The sequence below is a fragment of the Quercus suber genome, unplaced genomic scaffold, assembly GCF_002906115.3.
Source record: "Quercus suber isolate HL8 unplaced genomic scaffold, Cork oak 2.0 scaffold_254, whole genome shotgun sequence".
In the NCBI taxonomy this organism is placed as follows: domain Eukaryota; kingdom Viridiplantae; phylum Streptophyta; class Magnoliopsida; order Fagales; family Fagaceae; genus Quercus; species Quercus suber.
Genome location: NW_027069710.1, coordinates 624,585 through 647,912, shown reverse-complemented (window position 1 = coordinate 647,912; position 23,328 = coordinate 624,585). Strand labels below are relative to the sequence as shown.

General features: G+C 37.0%; 1 protein-coding gene across 1 annotated transcript; it reads left to right on the top strand.

The window, feature by feature from the left end:
- The first annotated feature begins 1,592 nt into the window (after window positions 1–1,592).
- Window positions 1,593–22,564, top strand: LOC136070708 (uncharacterized). Its single transcript, XM_065781012.1, is given in 15 exon segments — window positions 1,593–1,616; window positions 2,331–2,507; window positions 2,580–2,688; window positions 3,342–3,601; window positions 3,710–3,880; window positions 3,997–4,086; window positions 4,320–4,601; window positions 4,710–4,932; window positions 5,369–5,526; window positions 5,528–5,849; window positions 17,108–17,325; window positions 17,327–17,723; window positions 17,726–18,015; window positions 21,301–21,348; window positions 22,487–22,564. Coding segments are annotated over 15 exon segments (2,847 nt in total).
- The last annotated feature ends 764 nt before the right edge of the window (window positions 22,565–23,328 follow it).

Genomic DNA, 23,328 nt, shown 5'->3' with positions numbered 1-23,328 from the left:
TTTATTTATTTACAAAATTGTCTTTAACTCTTGCTCTTTGAATTGAAATCTTGGCTCTGCCATTGATCCTAACAGCAATGGTTAAGATAGATTTATTGCTTTATTAAACAATATTTTTATATAGTTTCAAAAAATAAAGTTAAATTGTGCACAAATATCCAAACTAACACATTTAACAACAATAAATTTGTGCTTGTAAGTTAATAAATCATTACCAAATGTCTTTTCTTCTTTTAAAATGTGTATTAACGACTCATAATTGAATATTTATTAATTCTTAACCTGTGTTCTTAAGATACTTTTGATGGTACCCCATTTTAAAATACCAATTTTAGGGAATACAAAACTTCTGTTCCTTTGTATTTTATTTTATGCTCTACCAATCATATTCTACTATATGTTTATTTATTTATTTCTCTATTTTTATTTTTAATTAGTATTTTATAAGAAAAAATAAAACTATTACATTGTAAATTGTGATTGATGGGGCATAACAAATTGGACAAATAAATTTGTGTTCCGTGTGAAAGGTAGGTTTGATAGTTTCCGCCTTAATTAAAGAGTAGCAAGACTGCTTCTATATCACAATATTTTTTTTTTGAGAAGTTCTATATCACAATATTAACTTAACTAAACAGCATTGTTTAAAAAAATAATAATAATAAAATTAAAACTACGTTATGTTTGGCAGTTCGGCTATAAAAGGCCTGGGAAGACTTCTAGTTTTTTGTTTGTAAGTGCTTCGTTGTGACAGAGATTTAGAGAGAGATGGGTTAGCTATTAGACCTCATGTTGTTTGTGTTAACATGTATAATATATTGCGGGCTTTAGACCCAGTTAGGTTACTTGTATAGCACACATATTTACTTGTACTGCACATATATGTCTCCTATATAAAGGCACCTATATACATTCTTTCATCATGAAATACAATACAATTACATTTGGTATTTCTATCATGGTATCAGAGCCACTGCTCTAATTTTCTTGTGTCTTGCAGTCTTGTTTTGTTGGTATTTTTTCGCTGCCTTAATTTCTGTGGTTAGTAAACCCTTTTAGAGCCCTCTCCCGACTGCTCCCCGCCGTCAGAGGTTCTCAGGGTTGAATCACCACCACCAGAAGCTCCTCCACCGCTAAAACCATTGCCATCATCAGATCTGTCACCTCTGACCTTTGATTAGAACATAAGATATATCCCTGTGTAGGTTTTCAATCGCTCTACACATCGTCACCAGAAACATCCACATATGACCAGCCACTCGCCGGTTAACGTTTCGGCAAATAATTCCTCGCACTCCATGCGCCACCAGGGTTGCACCAATCCTGTTGCTGCCAACACCATCAAAATCGTCTTTCTTCGATGTACATTTTCAAGAAAGAATTGGCTCCATCGGACAAAGCATGCTCCCTCACACACCTCCCAAAGCTTCGGTGAAGTTTATCCACGTGCCTCACGTGCTCCATGCGCCGCTGGGCCATTTGCTGATGTCATCACTGCCACATCAGCCCTAGCTGATGTCACCTACTTACGTCAATGCCACATCATCTGCTGACATCATCTTCTCTTCTGCTGACATCATCCGTTGACCACTATGTTGATGGTTGACTTTGACCAGGTTTGACAGTTGACTTTTGGAGAGAGTTGACTTTTTGTAGTCCAGGTGCTCCTTACCCAGTTTTTCGCGTAGATTTCATTTTTGAAGTCCATTTTTGCAAATTTTACTTCTAAATGAAGAATAAGGACAGGTCTTTTTCTTGTTGCAATAATCGACATAGACGATCCAACAAACGTTTTTGCAATTTTTGCAAACGTTTTTTGCCACAATATTGAGACTTGCTATCATTGCAACAAATCAGCTATTTTAATTTCTGCTGTTACTGTTGCTAACACTGAGAGTATCCAACCAATGGCTCCTATCTCTGCATAGTCTAAGTCTTCTGGATCCACTTTCTCCATTTCTAGAGATGGCCTTATAAATATCATCGCTAATGTCATTCGTATGGTTGGTAATGCATCTTATTCCTCTTCTCTCTCAGCTTTATCTAGTATGTCTCCTACCTCTTGGCTTATGGATTCTGCTTGTTGCAATCACATGACACCTCACTCGTCCTTATTTTCTGACCTTAAACTTGCAACGCACCCTCTTAATATTCGCACAGTAAATGGTTCCACAATGTTTGGTCATAATATAGGCTCAGTTTCAACCTCCAACCTCTCGGTTCCTGGAGTCTTTAATGTTCCTGACCTTTCTTATAATTTATTTTTTGTGGGACAATTAGTTGAGTTGGGTTATTACATTACCTTTGATTATTCTGGGTGCATTGTGCAGGATCCTAGGACGGGACAGGAGCTTGGGACCAGTCCCAGAGTTGGGCGTATGCTTCCCGTGGACAACCTTCATCTTCCACTTCTTGCTCCTATTTCTGTTGCTGCAACTACTGTAGCTTCTTCCACTTCTTCCTTTGCACTTTGGCATGCTCGACTTGGTCACGCATCTTCCTCTCGGGTACAACAATTGGCTTCTAGAGATTTGTTAGGTTCAGTGTTTACATAAAATTTTGATTGTGTTTCATGTCAGTTAGGAAAACAACCAGCTTTGGTTTTTAATACTAGTGAATCAATATCCACTGATATCTTTGACCTTATTCATTCTGATGTTTGGGGGCCGTCCTTTGTCTCTAGTATTGGTGGGTCTAGATATTTTGTTGTCTTTGTTAATGATTACTCTCACTATAGCTGGATTTTTAACATGAAACATCATTCTGAATTATTGGAAGTATATTCTAATTTTGTAAAAATGGTTGAAACTCAGTTTTCCGAACGCATCAAAATTTTTCGATCTGATAATGCTCTTGAATATACTCAATATGCTTTCCAAGCTATTTTGCATTCCTATGGCACTGTTCATCAACTAACTTGTTAAGGTACCTCTCAGCAAAATGATAGAACCGAACGAAAACTTCGTCATATTCTTGACACTGTTTGTGCTCTCCTTCTCTCTGCCAAAGTTCTTGCTCTTTTTTGGGGTGAAGTTGCTCTTCATGCTGTTCATACTATTAATCGCATTACGAGTCCTGTTATCCAAAATCAAACTCCATATGAGTGCCTTTTTGGGTCACCTCCAGACTATCACCACCTTCGCTCCTTCAGTTCTGCTTGTTTCGTTCTTCTTCAGCCACATGAACATAACAAACTTGAGCCTCGGTGAAGACTTTGTTGTTTTCTTGGCTATGACGAAACTCAAAAGGGGTATAGGTGTTATGATCTTGTCTCTCATCGTCTTTGTATCTTCCGCAATGTTATCATTTCAGTGCTTCCCTATCTTCCTCCTCTGTCTTAGATCTTTTTCCAGATGAGGCACATATTCCTTCTGTAGCTGCTCATGATCCTCCTGTAGTTGCTCCTGATTCTGTTGCTGTAGACTTCTCTGTCCAACCACCAGATATCACTCATCCTTTTCCTAGTTCACCCTTTAATGAACGGGTGGAAGATGAACAAGTTGAAGACGAGCTACCAAACCCCAATCTTGAGCTTGGGTCTCCTGCTCCTGCTCTGCTTGAAGATCTTGCACAAGACATTCCACCTCTTCACTCAACTTGGGTAAGATCTATTCCTACACATTTACTTGACTATCATTGTTACATTGCCCTTGCTACACTACACGAGCCTCACACCTATCGTGAGGCTTCCATTGACCCTTTATGGCAGATTTCAATGAAAGAGGAACTTGATGCATTATCTAAAAACCATACTTGGAATTCGGTGACACTTCCTCTTGGGAAATCTATGGTTGGTTGTAAGTGGATCTACAAGATTAAGACTCGCTCTGATGGGTCTATTGAGTGCTACAATGCTACAAAGCTCGTCTTGTTGCAAAAGGTTTCACACAAGAGTATGGGATTGATCACGAAGAGACCTTTGCTTCGGTTGCTTGTATCTCATCTATTTGTGCCCTCTTAGTTGTAGCTGCTACCAGTAAATGGGACCTTTTCTAGATGGATGTCAAAAATACATTCCTTAATGAGGATTTAAGTGAAGAAGTGTATATGCAACCTCCTCTTGGTCTCTCTGTTGACTCAAGCAAGGTTTGTCACCTTCAACGTGCACTTTATGGCCTTAAATAAGCTCCACGAACTTGGTTTGCTAAATTCAGCTCTACCATCTCTCGCTTGGGTTATATGGCCAGTCATTATGATTCTGCCTTATTTCTTCGTCGCACTAACAAAGGCACTATTTTACTTCTCCTATACGTGGATGATATAATCATAGTGATGACCTCAGTGGCATTCAAGAACTCAAGGCTTTTTTCAGTCACCAGTTTGAGATGAAATATTTTGGACATCTCAACTACTTCTTTGGTCTTAAAATCACTAATTCTATAGATGGACTTTATATTACTCAAGCCAAGTATGCCTTTAAACTCTTGTCTGGAGCTGGACTCACTGATAGTAAGACTGTTGACACTCCAGTTGAGCTTAATGCACATCTGACTCCCTCAGGGGGGAAACCATTGTCTAATCCCTCTCTTTACAGATGCTTGGCTGGAAGCTTAGTTTATCTCACTGTCACTCATCTAGACATTTCCTATGTTGTTCACCAGGTGAGCCAGTATCTGTCTGCACCATGATCGACTCACTATGCTGCTGTTCTGTGCATTTTTCGATACCTAAAGGGCACTCTCTTCTATGATCTTTTCTACTCTGTTCAGTCTCCTCTTATTCTCCATGCATTTTTTGATGCTGATTGGGTAGGAGATTCCATTGATCGTAGGTCCACCACTGGTTATTGCTTTCTTCTTGGTTCTTCTCTGATTTATTGGCGAAGTAAAAAACAAACTCATGTGACCCATTCTAGTATTGAAGCAGAATATCGTGCCCTTGCTGATACCACATCTGAGCTCCTTTGGCTACGATGGCTTCTCAAAGACTTAGGTGTGTCTCATCCTCAGCTACTCCTCTTTATTGTGACAACCAGAGTGCTATTCATATTGCTCACAATGATTTCTTCTATGAACGGACTAAACACGTCGAGATCGATTGTCATTTTATCCATTTTCATCTTGTCCATGGTGCTCTCAAGCTGATCTCAGTCTCCTCTAAAGATCAACTTGCAGATATCTTCACCAAGTCACATCCTAAGGGACGCATTCGTACTTTGGTTGACAACCTCAAGTTGGTCTCACATCCATCTTGAGTTTGAGGGGGGATGTTAACATGTATAATATATTGTGGGCTTTAAGCCCAGTTAGGTTACTTGTATAGCACACATATTTACTTGTACTGCACATATATGCCTCCTATATAAAAATACCTATGTACATTCTTTCATCATGAAATACAATACGATTACATTCAATATTTCTAACAGTTTGCATCCCATACCCACTTCAAGGTCACATAAACCCAATGCTTAAGTTAGCTAAACTCCTTCACCATAAAGGCTTTTACGTAACTTTTGTAAACACAGAGTACAACCACAAACGCTTACTCAGTTCCAGAGGCCCTAACTCCCTTGACAGCTTGCTAGACTTTCACTTTCGAAACCATTCCTGATGGCCTACCACCATCGGACGCAGATGTTAGCCAAGACATCCCATCACTTTCCGTTTCCATCTCAAAGAATGGCCTACTCCCACTTTGCAACCTCATTTCCAAGCTCAACAACACTTCGTCTTGGGACAGGCCACTAGTGACCTCAATTATCTCCGAAGGTTACATGTCCTTCACTCTTGACATTGCTGAGAAATTTGGAATTCCAAATATGCTTTTTTGGACACCTAGCTCATGCGGCTTCTTGGGTTATATGCATTATCGCCATCTAGTTGAACGAGGTTTAACACCCCTTAAAGATATCATCAGCATCATCTAGTTGACAATTATATATATATATATATTTATTGTCACATTAACAGTGTTATTTGCTATAAACCCTACTATACTCATCTCTTTTGTCTGCATATACTAAGTATTTTTAACACATACAAGGAGAGACTGACAGTGGTGTGTATCTAAAAGAGTCTAACTCTTGGATACATAGCACGAACTTTAAAAAACTTTTAGTCACACTCATTTTCCAATATGGGATTAACTCACTGTTTATTAACTTATCTAATTGAATGTTCAAATAGCGTTTAAAATACTATGAATGTTTAGATTCCCAAAAATAATATTATCAATTCAAGCTTAATGTCAAACAATATATGTGTAGAAAATGAATATAAGCTTATACCGGAATTGATAATCAATCTAAACCAATTAAAATCACATCCACAACAGAAATTAAATGGTAAAGATTAAGGGAAGAGAGATGCAAATACAAGGACAACACACAATGTGTTATCGAAGAGGAAACCGAATCATTCGGCGTAAAACCTCTCCGCCGCCCTCCAAGTGGTCAATAATCCACTAGAAAATGAAGTTGGGATACATGAACAGCAATAGACCGTCCAAGCCTAATCTACCCAGGTATCTAAGCCCTCCAAGCTTCCTGCTCCAACGAGGTTACGGCGAACCTTTGTCTTTTCTACCTTACCGGATTCTGTTATAACCCATAGAATCAATTAATAACCATTGGTACCTTCCAGACTGCTTCCCTTAGCACCAAAAGACCTTCTCATAGACATCGGTATGGTGAGAAAATGATTTGGTCAAGAACCTCTCAAGGATGTATCAATGGAGAGGGTGAGAGTAGAGGAATTTGAAGAGTCTCTATGTGAAGATTGTGGATGAATCAATCTTGTTTTTCTCTAGGGTTTCTTTCTCAAAATTCTCTCTAGAAGCTCTTAATATTTTGTGGGTATAAGGGGCATTTATACTAGGGTGAGATAGGAATCTGAAGAGTCAGGTTTTTCAAAACAGAGCTGGTTGGCGGCTTGGCTGAGTCGCGAGTTCAAGCCGCGAGATAACAGAACGACCAGGCTAGACTTTTTGTCCTGTAGTGCTCCAGCTAGCGCGACTGTTTATCTTCTCGCACGCTTCCCTTGTGTGCTGCATTTGGCGACTTGCCAGTCGCGAGTCACCCGCAAGTCCTAGCCGCGAAGCCCTGCATCCTTGCACAATCTTGAGCATTTCTTCACACTCTCTCACTCACTACCCTTACATGAATCCCACCTAAATATAGGGTTTCTAAGTGCTGAAATACAAACAAATTGGTATAGAATAAAACCAACAAGATGGTTGATTAAATTCAACCTTACACTAATTATACGTACGTTAGATTTTAATGGTTTAATATTGAAGGAATTAGTGGTGGCTACAAGAAATTTTAATTAAGAAATTTAAAATTAAACACAATTTTATAAAAATAGAACTTAAATATATTAATTATAACATGATAGCAACACACACACATGTAACAAACCCTCTGTATTTACTAATTATTTAATTATATAAAGTTATATTATATCACTTTATGTGATATTTTTACTATACATGAACATATTCATACAAATAACATTATAACAAAATAATAATAATATTAATATTAATGCATACAATTAGTATTAGAGACACATTCCACACTTATAATACAAATTTATAATAAAGAAAGGAACACTCACAACGCATCGCTCTTTACTTTTATAGTTGAAGATACCAAGATAGTCAAATAGAGTAGAGAGAAGGGATAAGATTTATGCGAGAGAGAGAGAGAGAGAGAGAGAGAGAGAGAGAGAGAGATAATGATTTGTGATCTATGTTGTTGTTTGGTTTTGGACTTGGCTAATCTATGATCCGGGTGTACAAAAATATTTTTAAGGGTAAAGTAATCTAGTAGAAAAATACAATTTCAACAGGTAAGGGTTCCATTTAGAAGCTAAAAGGGTTTCTATTCTCCGATATTCACTTTTTTACATTCACTTTTATGTGTTAAAATGTAAACATTGTTGTATCAATTATGAATATGTGTATTGTAAGGTTGAAAATTATCAACCATCATGTTGGCTTTATTCTGTGCCAATTTGCTTGTAATTTAAGCACTTAGTAACCCTGTATTTAGGTGGGATTATTGTAAGGGTAGTGTGTGAGAAGTTGTGAAGAAAAGCTCAAGTATATGCAAAGAAGCAGAGCTTCGCGGCTAGGACTCGCGGGTGGCTCGCGGCTGTAAGTCACCAACTTCAGGCACGTGAGATGCACGCAGGGAAGTTGAAGGGTCGCACCAGCTGTCGCACTACAGGACAAAAGTCCCAGGCTGGCCAGGCCGTTACGTCGCGACTTGATTTCGCGACTTGGACAAGCCGTGAGACCAAGCCACCAATTTACCCTGTTTGGCAAAAATGTGTCTCTTCATATTCTCATATCACCTCACTATATATAGACCCTTATACTCACTAAATGTAGAGAGAGCTTCCAGAGAGAATTTTGTGAGAGAAAACCCTAAAGAAAAACAAGATTGCCTCATCCCCAATCTTCATCTAAGAAACTCCACAAATTCCTCTACTCTCTTCCTCTCCATTGTCATACCCTTAAGAGGTCTTTTACCAAATCCTTATCTCACCACACCCACGTCTGTGAGAAGGTTTATTTGGTGCTGAGGAAAGCAGTTTGGAAGGAACCAATATACATTGGTTGATGCTATGGTCAAGTAGCGGAATCCGGGAAGCTAAAGAAGAAATAGGTTCGGCGTAACCTCGTTGGAGCAAGAAGCTTGAAGGGCTTAGGTACCTAGGTAGATTAGGCTTGGAGGGTCTTCTGCTGTTCATGTATCCCAACTACATTCTTCAGTGGATTTTATCACCGCTTGAAGGGCGGCGGAGAGGTTTTACGCCGAGAACTTCGGTTTCCTTTTCGATAACACATCGTGTGTTGTCCGTGTGTTTGCATCGTTCTTCCCTTTATCTTTGCCTTATATTTACTGCTATGGATGTGTTTATGTTTGGCTTAGATTGTCTATCACTTATGTTATTGGTTTATTATCATGTTTCGCACATTAATTGTTTGATATAAAACTTGAATTGGTATTTTTATATTTTGGGGTCTAAACGTTCAAGGGTGTTTCATACCCATATTGAACTTTCAATTGGTATCAGAGCAGGTACACTTGTTGTGGTTTTAATACTTGAGTGTGATCCTTGATCTCGTGTTGAGATGGATAGGTCTCAATCTCTCATTTTTCCACCATCTTTTGATGGTAATAATTATGCATTTTGGAAAGTCCGAATGAGAGCATTTCTATGCTCTATAGATGATGCTGTTTGGGATGCTGTTGAGATTGGTTGGACCAGGCCGACGGATCCTAAGTCCACTTGGGATAAGGCAGGTCTCGCAGCAGCCAATGCTAATAGTAAAGTGTTAAATGCTATTTTTTGTGGTGTGTCTCCTGATGAATTTCACAGGATCTCTCATATGACGGTAGCCAAGGAAGCTTGGGAGATTTTGGAGATGACATATGAGGGTACAAAGAAAGTTAAGGACACAATGCTTCAGATGCTTACCACCAAATTTGAAGAGCTCAAGATGGGGGATGATGAACCATTTAATTCATTCTATGGGAAGCTCAATGAAATTGTAATTGCTAAATTCAATCTTGGGGAGAAGATTGAGGATAATAAGGTGGTGAGAAAAACTTTGAGGTCATTACCGGAGAGCTTTCGGGCAAAAGTTATAGCCATAGAGGAAAGCAAAGATTTGGATGAAATTAATATCCAAGAGCTCATTGGGTCACTTCAAACGTATGAGCTTGGACTACCTTCCCACAAGACGAGTAAATCACTTGCTCTTAAAACCATCACCGAAAGAATGGATAATCCTTCCGAAGAAGATGGAGTAGATAAAGATGTAGCGTATCTTGTAAAAAACTTCCGAAAATTCTTGAAATTCAAGAATGGTGGAAAATTTGGTGACAAAGGAAAATTTCAGAGTTCCAGGAGGGAGAAGAAAGAATTCCAAAGGAAGGATGATAGAGATTCCCAATCATCTCAAGGAATCACTTGCTTTAAGTGTAATTGACACGGACACTTCAAAAAGGAATGTCCCAACTATTTGAAGTCCAAAGGAAAGGTCTATGCCACTACTTTAAGTGACTCAGATTCATCAAACTCTGACTCGGAAGAGAGCTATGATAGAGAAGGAAATTACTCCGCGTTCATGGCCATTGCTCATGTGGAGACCTCAGAGGATTTGGATATTCTTGTGAAGAAGCTTGGTGAGCATTCTGATTTGGAGTCTATTGGAATAGTCGAGGAGTCTGAAGATGAGGAAGTTGGAGAAGCAGTGGGATTGCAAGAGACTTACAACTCACTCCTTGAGAAGACCGGTGAATATGCTAAGATGGCTAATGCAGCCATTAAGAAGATGAAGAGGGCTGAGGAAGATTACAAAAGTCTCCCGGCATGATACAAGGAGGCAAAATGTGAGATTGAAGCACTTAATGGTGAGCTGTCAGAAGTTTACACAAAAGTGAGATTCCTTGAGCAAGAGGTAGTGGAAGCTCATGCCAAGATAGATAGGGTCTCCTCCAGGAAGTTAAATGATGTTATTTCATCTCAAAAACATGCCTCAGACAAATCCGGATTGGGATACACCGGAGGAAGTAGCTTATTAGCAAATGTCACCAAAGAAGTAAAGTTTGTAAAGGCTAAGGAGACGACTGTGGATAGGTTCAGTCCTGAGAAAATCAAAGCTAAGAAGAAGAAGAATGTGGTTGATCAACGGGTATTACATAAATCTAGTAATGAATCAGAATCCAGATATGGAGCTAGAGGAAGATCACTCCCAAGACAGCAGCAGGGTCCTAGAACGGAGTATGTTTGTCATTATTACGGATTGCAAGGACATACCAGACCCAACTGTCAAAAGTTGAGAGCAGACAACAATGCAAGTGCTCCTCGGTCACGAGGAAGAAGAAATGATATGAGGACTTGGGGTGGTGAGCAACCAAGAAGCCAAAAACGTGATCCAGGTATGACGGATGTGAAGAAAATGATCGGTGCCTTCACCACTTGCTTTGAGAGTTTCACCAGAAGGTTAGAAAGTCCTAACACTTGTACCCGATCCGTCAAGGATATCATCCCAAACGCACGTGACGTGTGGGTGACGAAGGGTACTCATACATAAGCATTACAATGTGTCCATGCATCAATACTTCCCATGTGTGTGTATATGCTTGTTTGTGTGCTTCTTGCTAGTTTTTAGGCTTTGTTTGTCTTTGGTTCAAATGTTTTACTTTGTTCTTTATGTTATGTTTTTGATAAATCTTTTACTATTTTTGTGTCAAAAATCCAAAAACACATAAAAATAGAAAATCCAAAAAGTTTGATCACTTTGTTGAGTTTTTGTCTCAAAGCATGTTTTGCCTTGTACCTTTGTACTTATGACTTTGTGCATTTAACGAGCTTAGCTTGTCTCTCATGCACTCATATCATTGTGGAAGAAATTCTGAAATCTATGTGACTGTTGTAAATAGATCTTCAACCTTGTCATGAATGATTAGTGAATGATTTTGTTGATCTTGAGACATGCATAGACTCATGTCTATATATCTTCCCACTTTTTATTTTTATGCTTAAAAGAGCTCTCTAAAAGCTGCAAAAGCCTGTCGCACAAACTAGTATTCGACTAGGAAAAAGGGAAAGCGACCAAAATAAAAAGTATGAATGATGCCCTAAAAAGCCTAAGGCTAACTCATCAATTGAAATATCAAAAATTTCAGGCATCTATCTCTCATTGAGATTTTCTTTGCTCAAAAATTGCAAATGATATGTTAAATTTGGAGCCAAATGTAAAGTTTCAAAGAATTGTTATCAAGTACATGTGGGAGGTCATATATGCATGTTTCTATAATTGAGATAGATCACATTATCTAGTGCTAGTTGTGTATGCCTTGATTGAATTGATCATTGAAGCTTCACATTGGACTAAGGACTATCTCATTTTTGATATCTACACACAACACACAAGTGTATGTTCAATGAATGTCATATTCATATGTGTGATTGTACTTGATTAAATGTGTTTTCACATGCTCAATCTTTGTTGGTCAAACACAAAAAGACTTTTGAGTGTTTTGATTTGTTTTTGGAAAGTACTTTGATTTTACAAAAATGTCAAAAATTTCAAAAAACAGTGTTGCCCTATTTTGGCGACTAAGTCGCGGGTTGGCCCAGTTGCATGTCCCAGTCGCGAGATCACTCAGAGATCTTTCGCGTTAATTGGCGAGTAATGCTCTAATCACGAAAAAGACTTAGAAATTTTTTCCAAAATTTGAGTTTTTCTTATTTTCGCGGGTCAGTGTGGCGACTGGTTCGCGGGTGGAAGGTCTAGTCGCGAGAAGTACTCAGAGAATTTCGAGGCTCATATTGCGGCTATCTCGTGGGTAGACCGTCCAGTCGCGAAAAACACTTAGAGAAATTTCTCAAGTTTTGTCTCTTCACAGTGTTTCGCGGCTTAACCTGGCGACTTACTGGCGACTTGATCCAGTCGCGAAAAACGCGTGTTTTGCGTTTTAAAGACAAATTTTAAAACTGTTTTTTAGTTTTTTTCCCTCAAAGTTCAGTGTCTGTTCATCTTCTCCTCAATATCTTTTCTCTACACTCCATAGTTCTTTGAAAAAGCTTTCATTTTCTGCATCATGTCTTCATCAAACATCAAGAATAAGGTATGGGTTTTCTTTCCCTCATTTCATTTTGTTTCTATGTTGACCTTTACCTTCTTGTTTTGAAATTTGCACATGTGTTTTGCGATATACTATGTTCAAAAATGGGTTTGCCTAATATGGTGAATATGTTTGTTTGAGGTTATTGTCTTTGATTGCTGGATTTTTTTTATCTTGTCTGTGCTTCAGTATGCTTGTCTCTTGTCTGAACATTATTCGTTTGATAGAGTTTCTCTTTACTCATTTGACATATGGGTTTGGGGTTTATGTGGTGCATTCGGTTTGTGGCTTTGGGTCTTTTGTCTATGGTTCTATAGTCTTTACAGAGTTTGTGCTCCATGGGATGTTTTTGTGCTTCAGTGTGGAGTGTGTATCTTTTTAACCATTTGTTCTCTTAATGATTAATCTGATTCTCGTGTTTGTGATTAAGTGAAATTTTTCCCCACATTCTTAACTGAATCTAATCAAGTTGATGTTGGTTCCTTGTGGTATTGCATCTGGTACTTTGTTGTGTGTTTGTTCTCTTACAGATGTCTCGACGATCCTCTAAAGGAAAAGAGGTTATGACAGAAGAGAACACATTACCTGTTGCAAAAAGAACACGGTCTTCTTCACAGCCATCTACTGAACTCAATATTGAGTTGTTTAGAACTCCTCAACACCGAGATGCTTACTTAAGCATTTTTGACCGGGGAACTCCTATAGTAGAACGGGAGGTCAGATTTGATACTCTGGACACCACTTTTGTCCATCGGATCTTCGTGGCAAAAGATTGGGCAGCATTATTTGGAAATTTTGTTGATCCAATGATTGAACTAGTGAAGGAGTGTTTTACAAACACAGTTGATCTTGAGACAGAACTACATTGTCTGGTAAAAGGAACATAGTTCATCATTAGTCCAGACACCATAGGCGACCTTCTCAAAATCACACGACCTGCGGATACCGATCTAACTCCGTATAATGATCGTACTCTAGTAATTCAGGACATTCTCCAAGTTCTTAGTCCTGACCATGACATTTCCAGTACCGGCACATCCATTAGTACTACTAAGTTTTCACCTGATTTGACAACGTTGAAGCTGATCATGTTCTCAAATCTCTATCCATTGACCAACACGGTGTATATAAACCTTGGAAGGGCACAATTTCTATGTGATCTCATCACAGGCACTACCATTGACATTTGTGTTCATATTTATCACATCATAAGAAAGACAGCAACCCGAACAGTAGCACGAGGGTGCCTTCCATTCTGTTGTCTTATTATGAAGTTCGTTCTAAGAGAAAGTGTTACTCCTCCCTCAGTTGGGAACATGATTGCTCGTCCTCGACCAATCTCTATGTTCACTCTACAAGCCAGCAGGAGTCATTCATCCAAAACACCAAAGAGTGCACATCTATTTTCTGCTACCTCTTCTACTCCTGAGCCAGATTCACCTGTCCATACCATCCATACTTCACAGCAACCAAGCACTTCACAACCACAGTCTGCTCCTCAGCCTAACAAGTTGAAAATGTTCTTTGATAACCTCCACAAACATCTTGAGGAAGTGGAGAAGACCCTCAGTGATGGCCAGAGAAAGAAGTCAGAGAGATTGGCCGCTATGCAGGACCAAATTGATGTCTTGGCAGCTCAAGTTGATGGCATTTTCTCAAAATTGCAGCACTGACCCTTTGGCAATTCGTGTCAAAAAGGGGGAGAACTTTTGGGGGCAGCTCTTGAGGGGGAGTGCTCGTTTTGAGAGGGAGATTTCTTCATCATTTCTTTTTCATTTGATTTTCTGTATATAAAACTTTGATAACTCAAAATACTATGGTGGTAGTTGTTTATTTCAGCATATATAATATGATATTATTCAGTTTCAGCACTTTATGTTGTGGTTCTGTACCCATGTTGCTTATGTAAGCTTTAAGGGTTTGTTTATGCACAATTTGTAGGCCTTTGTGGTTTGTGCCATGCTTTATGCAGCCTTTGTGCTTTGTTAAATCAGTACTTTCAACTAAATGTCTTGTATTTTCTTCTAAGTACTGTCACTCTTGTGCTCGTTGTAGGATTGTTCCTAGATGCACATACTTCATGTATTGTGCATTGGTTGAGTGTTGGTCATTCAAGCAATTTACCTTGTGTTTATTGTCTTGAATGTCCGGATGTTCATTTCAAGTGTAAATGAGCATTGTGATCACTTGGCTATAGTGATTACCTGTTTTGGTCTTCCCATGATTTATTGCTTTATTCCATTGTGCATGATCGCATTGTGCTTGCTCCATATGCATTACAAGTTTCTGTATACAATGAGCTTATTGTGTTGTTGTGTTTCAAGAGTTACTTGTTCTTATGGTTCTAAAGCTTCGCAGATTCTAGAGTTAGGTGTAAGTGAGTTTTCCAACTGTTCCCAACTCACGCATTAAGTCTAGAGTTTGTTTTAGGGTTTTGTCACGGAATAGCCAAAGGGGGAGATTGTAAGGTTGAAAATTATCAACCATCGTGTTGGCTTTATTCCGTGTCAATTTGCTTGTAATTTAAGCACTTAGTAACCCTGTATTTAGGTGGGATTATTGTAAGGGTAGTGTGTGAGAAGCTGTGAAGAAAAGTTCAAGTATGTGCAAAGAAGCAGAGTTTCGCAGCTAGGACTCGCGGCTGCAAGTCGCCAACTTCAGGCATGTGAGATACACGCAGGGAAGCTGAAGGGTCGCGCTAGCTGTCGCACTACAGGACAAAAGTCCTAGGCTGGCCAGGCCATTACGTCGCGACTTGATTTTTCGACTTGGACAAGCCGCGAGACCAAGCCGTCAATTTACCCTGTTTGGCAAAAATGTGTCTCTTCGTATTCTCATATCACCTCACTATATATAGACCATTATACCCACTAAATGTAGAGAGAGCTTCCAGAGAGAATTTTGTGAGAGAAAACTCTAGAGAAAAACAAGATTGCCTCATCCCCAATCTTCATCTAAGAAACTCTACAAATTCCTCTATTCTCTTCCTCTCCATTGTCATACCCTTGAGAGGTTTTTTACCAAATCCTTATCTCACCACACCCACGTCTGTGAGAAGGTTTATTTGGTGTTGAGGGAAGCACTTTGGAAGGAACCAATATACATTGGTTGATGCTATGGTCAAGTAGCGGAATCCGGAAAGCTAAAGAAGAAATAGGTTCGGCGTAACCTCGTTGGAGCAAGAAGCTTGGAGGGCTTAGGTACCTGGGTAGATTAGGCTTGGAGGGTCTTCTGCTGTTCATGTATCCCAACTACATTCTTTAGTGGATTTTATCACCGCTTGGAGGGCGGCAGAGAGGTTTTACGTCGAGGACTTCGGTTTCCTCTTCGATAACACATTGTGTGTTGTCCATGTGTTTGCATCGTTCTTCCCTTTATCTTTGTTTTATATTTACTGCTGTGTATGTGTTTATATTTGGCTTAGATTGTCTATCAATTCTGTTATTGGCTTATTATCATGTTCCGTACATTAATTGTTTGATATAAAATTTGAATTGATATTTTTATATTTTGGGGTCTAAATGTTCAAGCGTGTTTCATTCCCATATTGAACTTTCATGAATGAAATAGTCAATGTAAACTAGTGTAAAAAAATATGTTTCTTCTTTAAGCGCTCACGTGAAATACACTCTTACCACCACATGATTCTCACAAAAAACGAAAACAAAAGAAAATAAATACACCGTTTAACATCCCAATCTATAAGTACACGTTTTGCGAGAAAAGATTAAGCAAAAACATTTTTTACTTGGGCAAGTGAGTCACGGCAGAAAACGAGATATTCGCTTGACTTTATATATATATATATATAGAGAGAGAGAGAGAGAGAACAAAAGAAAATAAATACATCGTTTAACATCCCAATCTATAAGTACACGTTTTGCGAGAAAAGATTAAGCAAAAACATTTTTTACTTGGGCAAGTGAGTCACGGCAGAAAACGAGATATTTGCTTGACTTTATATATATATATATATAGAGAGAGAGAGAGAGAGAGAGAGAGAGAGAGTTAGTTCATGAACATTTTTGGAAAACTGTTACCGAGGCTTGAAAATCTTAGCAATAGTTAAAGGTGACCATGAGACATATCACATACATAAGGATTCACATCAATTTATTAACGTATTCAGCAAAAATATCAATATATTAACGTGGCTATGTAACTAGTGTTAGTATATGTACCTGTTTTGTATATGCACATGCTTGGATAAATATGTACATGTGTAAGAATGCTTAATGAATATGTTCTTTATGTTTTGTTGTGTACATATTTTAGTCATGACCCCTTATTATGCCTTGAAATAAGGCATATGAATAATTTAATTCAAGCATAATCAATATCCCTCATAGATCAACCATTATGTGTGTAAATATATAATCTATCTGCATTAACATTTTCTTTATGTCAAATACACCCTATAGCTATTGAATTATCATATCAAATTAGCATACACTGAAAATTTGTATGTTAGTTTTAATATTTTAACATTTGAGCACTTTATTTTTGTGTGAATTTCAAATGTGAGCTATCTAACAAATGGATACTTGGAAACTAAAATAGATTGGATTCCTGGGATGAAAAATATTTGCCTTAAGGATCTTCCAAGTTTCATTAGAACTACAAATCAGGACGATGTTAGTCTTAACTACCTTATATGCCAAACAGAGAGAGCTTCAAGAGCTTCAGGTATCATTTTAAACACATTCGACACCTTTGAACAAGATGCGTTGGATGCATCTATCCTCCATGCTTCCTCGTATATATACTATTGGACCACTTGTGTTGCTTGCTAATCAAATTAAGGATGAAAATTTGAAATCAATAGATTCCAATCTATGGAAAGAACAACCAGGTTGTGTGGAATGGCTAAATTCAAAAGAACCCAACTCTGTAGTGTATGTTAATTTTGGTACCATAACTATTATGACGCCTCAACAACTCATTGAGTTTGCTTGGGGGTTAGCAAATAGTGAAAAGTCATTCTTGTGGATTATAAGACCAGATCTTGTGGTAGGTGATTTAGCTATTCTTCCTCCTGAATTTGTAACTAAAACGAAGGATAGAGCCATGTTAGCAACTTGGTGTGCTCAAGAACAAATCCTAAAGCACCCATCAATAGGAGGTTTTGTAACACATGGTGGAATTCTACACTTGAAAGTGTGTGTGGTGGAGTGCCAATGCTCTCTTGGCCTTTCTTTGCTGAGCAACACACAAATTGTCGGTACAGTTGTATTGAGTGGGGCATTGGAATGGAGATTGATAATAATGTTCAAAGAGATGTAGTAGAGAAACTTGCGAGAGAATTAATGGATGGTGAAAAGGGTAAAGAAATGAAGAAGAACGTAATAGAGTTGAAGACCAAGGCAGAGGAGGCTACGAAACCTGGCGGTTCTTCGTACAAAAACATGGAGAAATTGATTGCTAAAGTTCTCCAAATTTGAAATGTTTAAACCAAAAAAAAAAAAAAAACACACACACACACACACATTCAAGTTTGTAATGAATTTTCACTCCTAGTCTCATCGGCAATATGTGACCATGTTATATATTTGTAGGAAACCTATTCCCACTTCTGTTGCAATAAACTCCAATATATTATGTGATTTGGCTAATTAGAATTCTATTTCGTAAGGGCACATATTGCTATTTATGCTTCATATATGTTTATTTGTTGAGATGAAATGACATACAAGCATCTGCATAATCTTATCCAGTTTTTATTTTATTTTTTAATTTTAGGTAAAACTTAGATATAATTCCTTAAATGTTATATCTTAGGTCGCCCAATTAAATTTAACCATGTTTTTATATTATGTTCAGGATACCAATAGAAAAATTTTTTGTCAACTCTTAACAAATCCAAAGTTACCATTAATTATATTTAATACTATTATATAAATATAATTGCACTCCAAGCCTTATTAATAAATTATATCCCAATACTTTATTATACATGCAACTCCTTCATAAAAATATTCGTAATAATACAAAATCATGAATGTAAATTGCCACTTTGCAAATTACTACATCTTAATCCTTAAGTACCTGGTTTAATCCTTTTAAGTTATTTATTATATATTTATGAAATCCAATTTCATAAATATATACTTTAGTAATTTCTTACCAAAGTAATTAGGCTTAACTCTCTGAATAACTGAACCCATTAAACTTATCTCAAGGGAATATTTTATATCTTCGTTAAGAAATTATGAATTCCATCTTGAGAATATATGTTCCATCAACACTAAATGTGGGTGCCTAGCATACTGAGGTTTTAACCGTTACTTTAGATCTCACTCCTGATATATCAAAGTAACATACACTTCATGATCAGGTTCATTATTCTCTCAAGATTAAAAGTTCATGTAAATATAAGTCGTGAGATTTAACATTCAATTGACAGTCATTAGAAGAATAATAAATCTTACAGTGGTCCTATTCAATATGTCTTAACTTTTAAAACATATCAACATATTAACTAGAAGTCACCACTTCCATGATCAAGACAAATCATCTTAGTTGACATGTTATAGTCTTCACAGATGAAATGTCCAATTTCATCATCGACTACGAACTAAAATTCTGAGTTTACAAAGAATTTGTGATTTATATCTTCTGTTTCACATAAATTACATACTATACATCTCATGGACTATATGATAATGTCTGAATATTCATATTACCATTATTTTAGATGATAATAAAACAACTATATTAATTATAATATTAAGTCATACATCATGTCAAATATAATGTCATACATAATACCATACATAACATCATACAATAGGATTCTAGGATACTAATCCCAACAATTTATAACCAAACTGGGCTAGGACAGGTTGAAAAAGAAAAAAAAAATTATTTTGGGTACCATTTCAGCTAGACCTGGGGTGAAGCATTCCCAAAAAAAAAGGTAAAAAAAAATTAAAAATTAAAAACAAAATGTCATTCTGGCTTCATTTCTAGCCAAACCAGGCTGGGATAGGCTATAAAAGAGGAAAAAAAATCGTTCCAAGTACCGTTTCTACTCGACCCAAGCTGGGGCATTCCAAAAAAATTCAAAAAATATAAAATAAAAAAAATTAAAAAAAAATGGCATTCATTTCTAACCAAATCAGGCCTAGACAGGCCAAAAAAGAGAGAAAAAAAAATTCATTCCAGGTACCATTTCTGCCTAACCTAGGCTAGAGCATTCCCCAAAGAAATTTAAAAAAAAAAATTAAAAAAAAATCATTCTGGATTCATTTATAGCCAAACCGGGCTGGGATAGGCTAAAAATGAAAAAAAAAAAAAAAATTTCATTTCGGGTACCGTTTTTGCCCAACCCGGGCTTGCATTCCCAAAAAAAATTATTAAAAAAACTAGTAAAAAAAAAATAAAAAACATCATTCTAGCTTCATTTCTAGCCAAACCAAGTTGGGATAGGCCTTAAAAAAATAATAATAATAATTGTTCTGGTTAATTCCCAAACCTCTAAAATGACTAGTATTCCCTTGAAATCTGTAAAATGACTGTAATATGTTAAAATATTTAAAATGATCAAAATACTCTTCAGCCTCTAAAATGGTTAAAAATAACCCAAAACCTCAAAAATGACCACAATACCCCTCACTTAATGGCTCAATATAACCTAAAAATTTTGTCTATTTTGAAGGTTTCGAGTATTTTAGGTCCTTTTAGGGGTTTCAAGGTATTTAGTCATTTAGATAATTTCGGGATATTTTGGTCATTTTAGAGGTTTCAGGTTTTCATGCTCATTCTAGAGGATTTGATGTCATTTTACGATTTTGAGGGTAATTTAACCATTTTACAAGTTTGGGATATTTTTTATCATTTTAGTGATTTCGCGGTATTTTGGTCATTTTGAAGGCTTCAAGGTCTTTTTGCTCCTTCAAGAGGAATCGAGGTCATTTTGTGATTGTTGGGGAATTATTCTAATCATTTTAAAGATTTGGGGGTATTTTTGTCTTCTAGAGTTTTCAAAAGATTTTTGGTCATTTTTACTATGTTTGAGGTATTTTTTGTCATTTGAGAGGTTTCGTGATAATTTGTTCATTCATGTGGTTTTGATGTATTGTTGGTTGTTCTGAAGTTTTGGGGCATTTTTTTCATTTTAATGGTTTCGGATTGGAGGGGGGGGGGATTTGGTCATTCTAGTATTTTGGTCATTTGGGAGGTTTCAGGGTTATTTTGGGGGTAATTTCATCATTTGGGAGGTTTTAGAGGTATTTTAGTCATTTTTAAGGTTTCAAGTGTATTTTGTTCATTTGAGAGATTTCGAGTATGAATAAGCACCATTAAAGAATCCATTGGTTGTACCAATTGGGCCTATTACTAGAGCAAGATCCAAAAAGATCAAAGAAGCACTTAATGGGCTGATTCAAGAGATTTGGGTTGATTCTAACACAAGACATTTCGAGCTCGGCCCAAAGGAAGATGAAGGCGTAATAAATTTAATCCAAGCTATTGATAAGGTTGATATGGCTTAATTGGGCGTGATTTATGGTGTGGATTAATGACTGATAGGGTTGATCTGGCTTAATTGGGCATAATTTATGGTGTGGATTAATAGCTGACTAACTTTCCAACTCCATACCAATTAATAGAAATTTTTCCTATTCTAGAGCTACTAATTTCAGACCAAATCCACTTTAATTTTAGGCTTCTATTATTTAGTACATTTTTCTAGCTATTTTCCTATTTTGGAGCTGCTAATTTCAGACCAAATCAACCTTAATTTGGACTTCTATTACTTAGTAATTTTTTTATTATTATATATTTTCCTCTTTTTTTTTCTTTTTTTTTTTTTTTTAAGTTATGTCTTAAAAATAGCGTGCACTCATTGTAATGGAAGATAATTGAATAAAAATCTAAAAAAGCATGAGTTTTTGCTTTTTTTTTGGTTATTCAAGAACTGTGAACTTAGCAGGAATTCTTCCTTGTGGCTTTCAAATTATATACCTTCAGTTCATGATTCAATTATAATCACTAGGTCAAGGTTGGTTACTTATACCTTTGGTTGACGTTTCATTTGTAAACATTGGGTTGTGGTTTCTATCAAAATCTAAATTTTAGCTTTTTTAGGCATGTATTCCAATATTATTTGTTGGGTCTCAAGGCGTATCGATTGAGGTTAACATCATTTGGTATTAGAGCATAGGTTCTAAAATCAGTTTACTATCCGTTTATCTTTTGTTTCTTGTTATCATCCTATCTTGTTCCTTTTGTGTTCATTATTCCTTACTCTAGTTTTGTGATGTGCACCAAGTTCCCAAAAAAAAGAAAAAAATGGGATTATTTTAGAAGTTCTAGGGGCATTTTGGTCATTCTAAAATGGTCAAAGAAAATCCTAACACCTTAAAAACGAACGCAATACCCCAGAAACCACTTAATGACACAATATAACTCGAAAATTTTGGTTATTTTGAAGGTTTTGAGTATTTTAGGCCCTTTTAAAAGTTTCATTCAGATAGTTTCAAGATACTTTAGGCATTTTAGAAGTTTTAGGTTTTCGTACTCATTCTAGAGGATTTGATGTCATTTTGGTCATTTTTGCAATTTTGGGGTATTTTAATCATTTTATAAGTTTTGGGGTATTTTTGATCATTTTAGCAGCTTCATGGTATTTTGGTCATTTTAGAGGTTTCAGCGTCTATTTGCTCATTCTAGAGGAATTTAGGGCATTTTGGTCATTTTCTGATTTTGGAGGTATCATTTTAATCCTTTTACAAGTTTTCGGGTCTTTTTTTTTTTTTTTAATAGAGTTTTTGGGGTTTTTTGGTCATTTTACTATTTTCAAGAATTTTTTGGTCATTTGAGAGGTTTCGGGATAATTTGTTCATTCAAGTGGTTTCTTTGTATTTTTGGTTGTTTTGAAGTTTTGGGGCATGCTAGGAATTTGGGTGTTTGGTAGATGAATTCAAGGACAACCAGGCCTCCAAGAACAAAGGAAGGATAAGAACAGAGAGATAGAGAGAATATAGAGAGAATTGAGAGGAAAATTGTGGTTAAGAAACATCAATCCAGTACATACCTTTCTACCCTCATCTCCCTGGTCTAATACCCTCAATAACCAACCTCCTAACCGCCCCAAGCCAGCTATCTAACCACCTTACCAACTAAGCCCTCCAACATATCCTAACTAACTAACTATATTAACTAACTCTAATGAAATACAAGTCTGATGTAGATACATCACCAATACAAGTGTAGCTATACAAAAATACAAGTATACAATACCAGCTAGGCAATTACAACATCATCTATAGCACAATCTCATTGTACACTCTGGCAACTAACACATGCACACCTCATCAGCTACGCACGTATGCCCCATCAGCAACATACGCACCCCTCATCAACAACTCACGCACACCCTTCAACACCACACATATGCAGCACCACATGCATGGCTCATCAACCCCACATGCACTCATCATTAGCATCCCACACATGCTGCAGTATACACATACTCTCACACTCCTAACAATTCCCTCCCCTTCAAAGCACCTTGCCCACAAGGTGTGGAAATTGTTGCTGCAAATCAAACAAACTCTCCCAAGTAACACCATCCATGCTCTCACCTTGCCATTGGACCAACACCTGAGTGATAAGCCTGTTTCTCAATTGATGGGATCTAGTAGCCAAAATAGCCACAGGTTCAGGATCAAGAATCTGATCCACATTCACAATAGGAAAGGAAGGTCTAGGAACCACATTAGCACCTAATTTAGCCT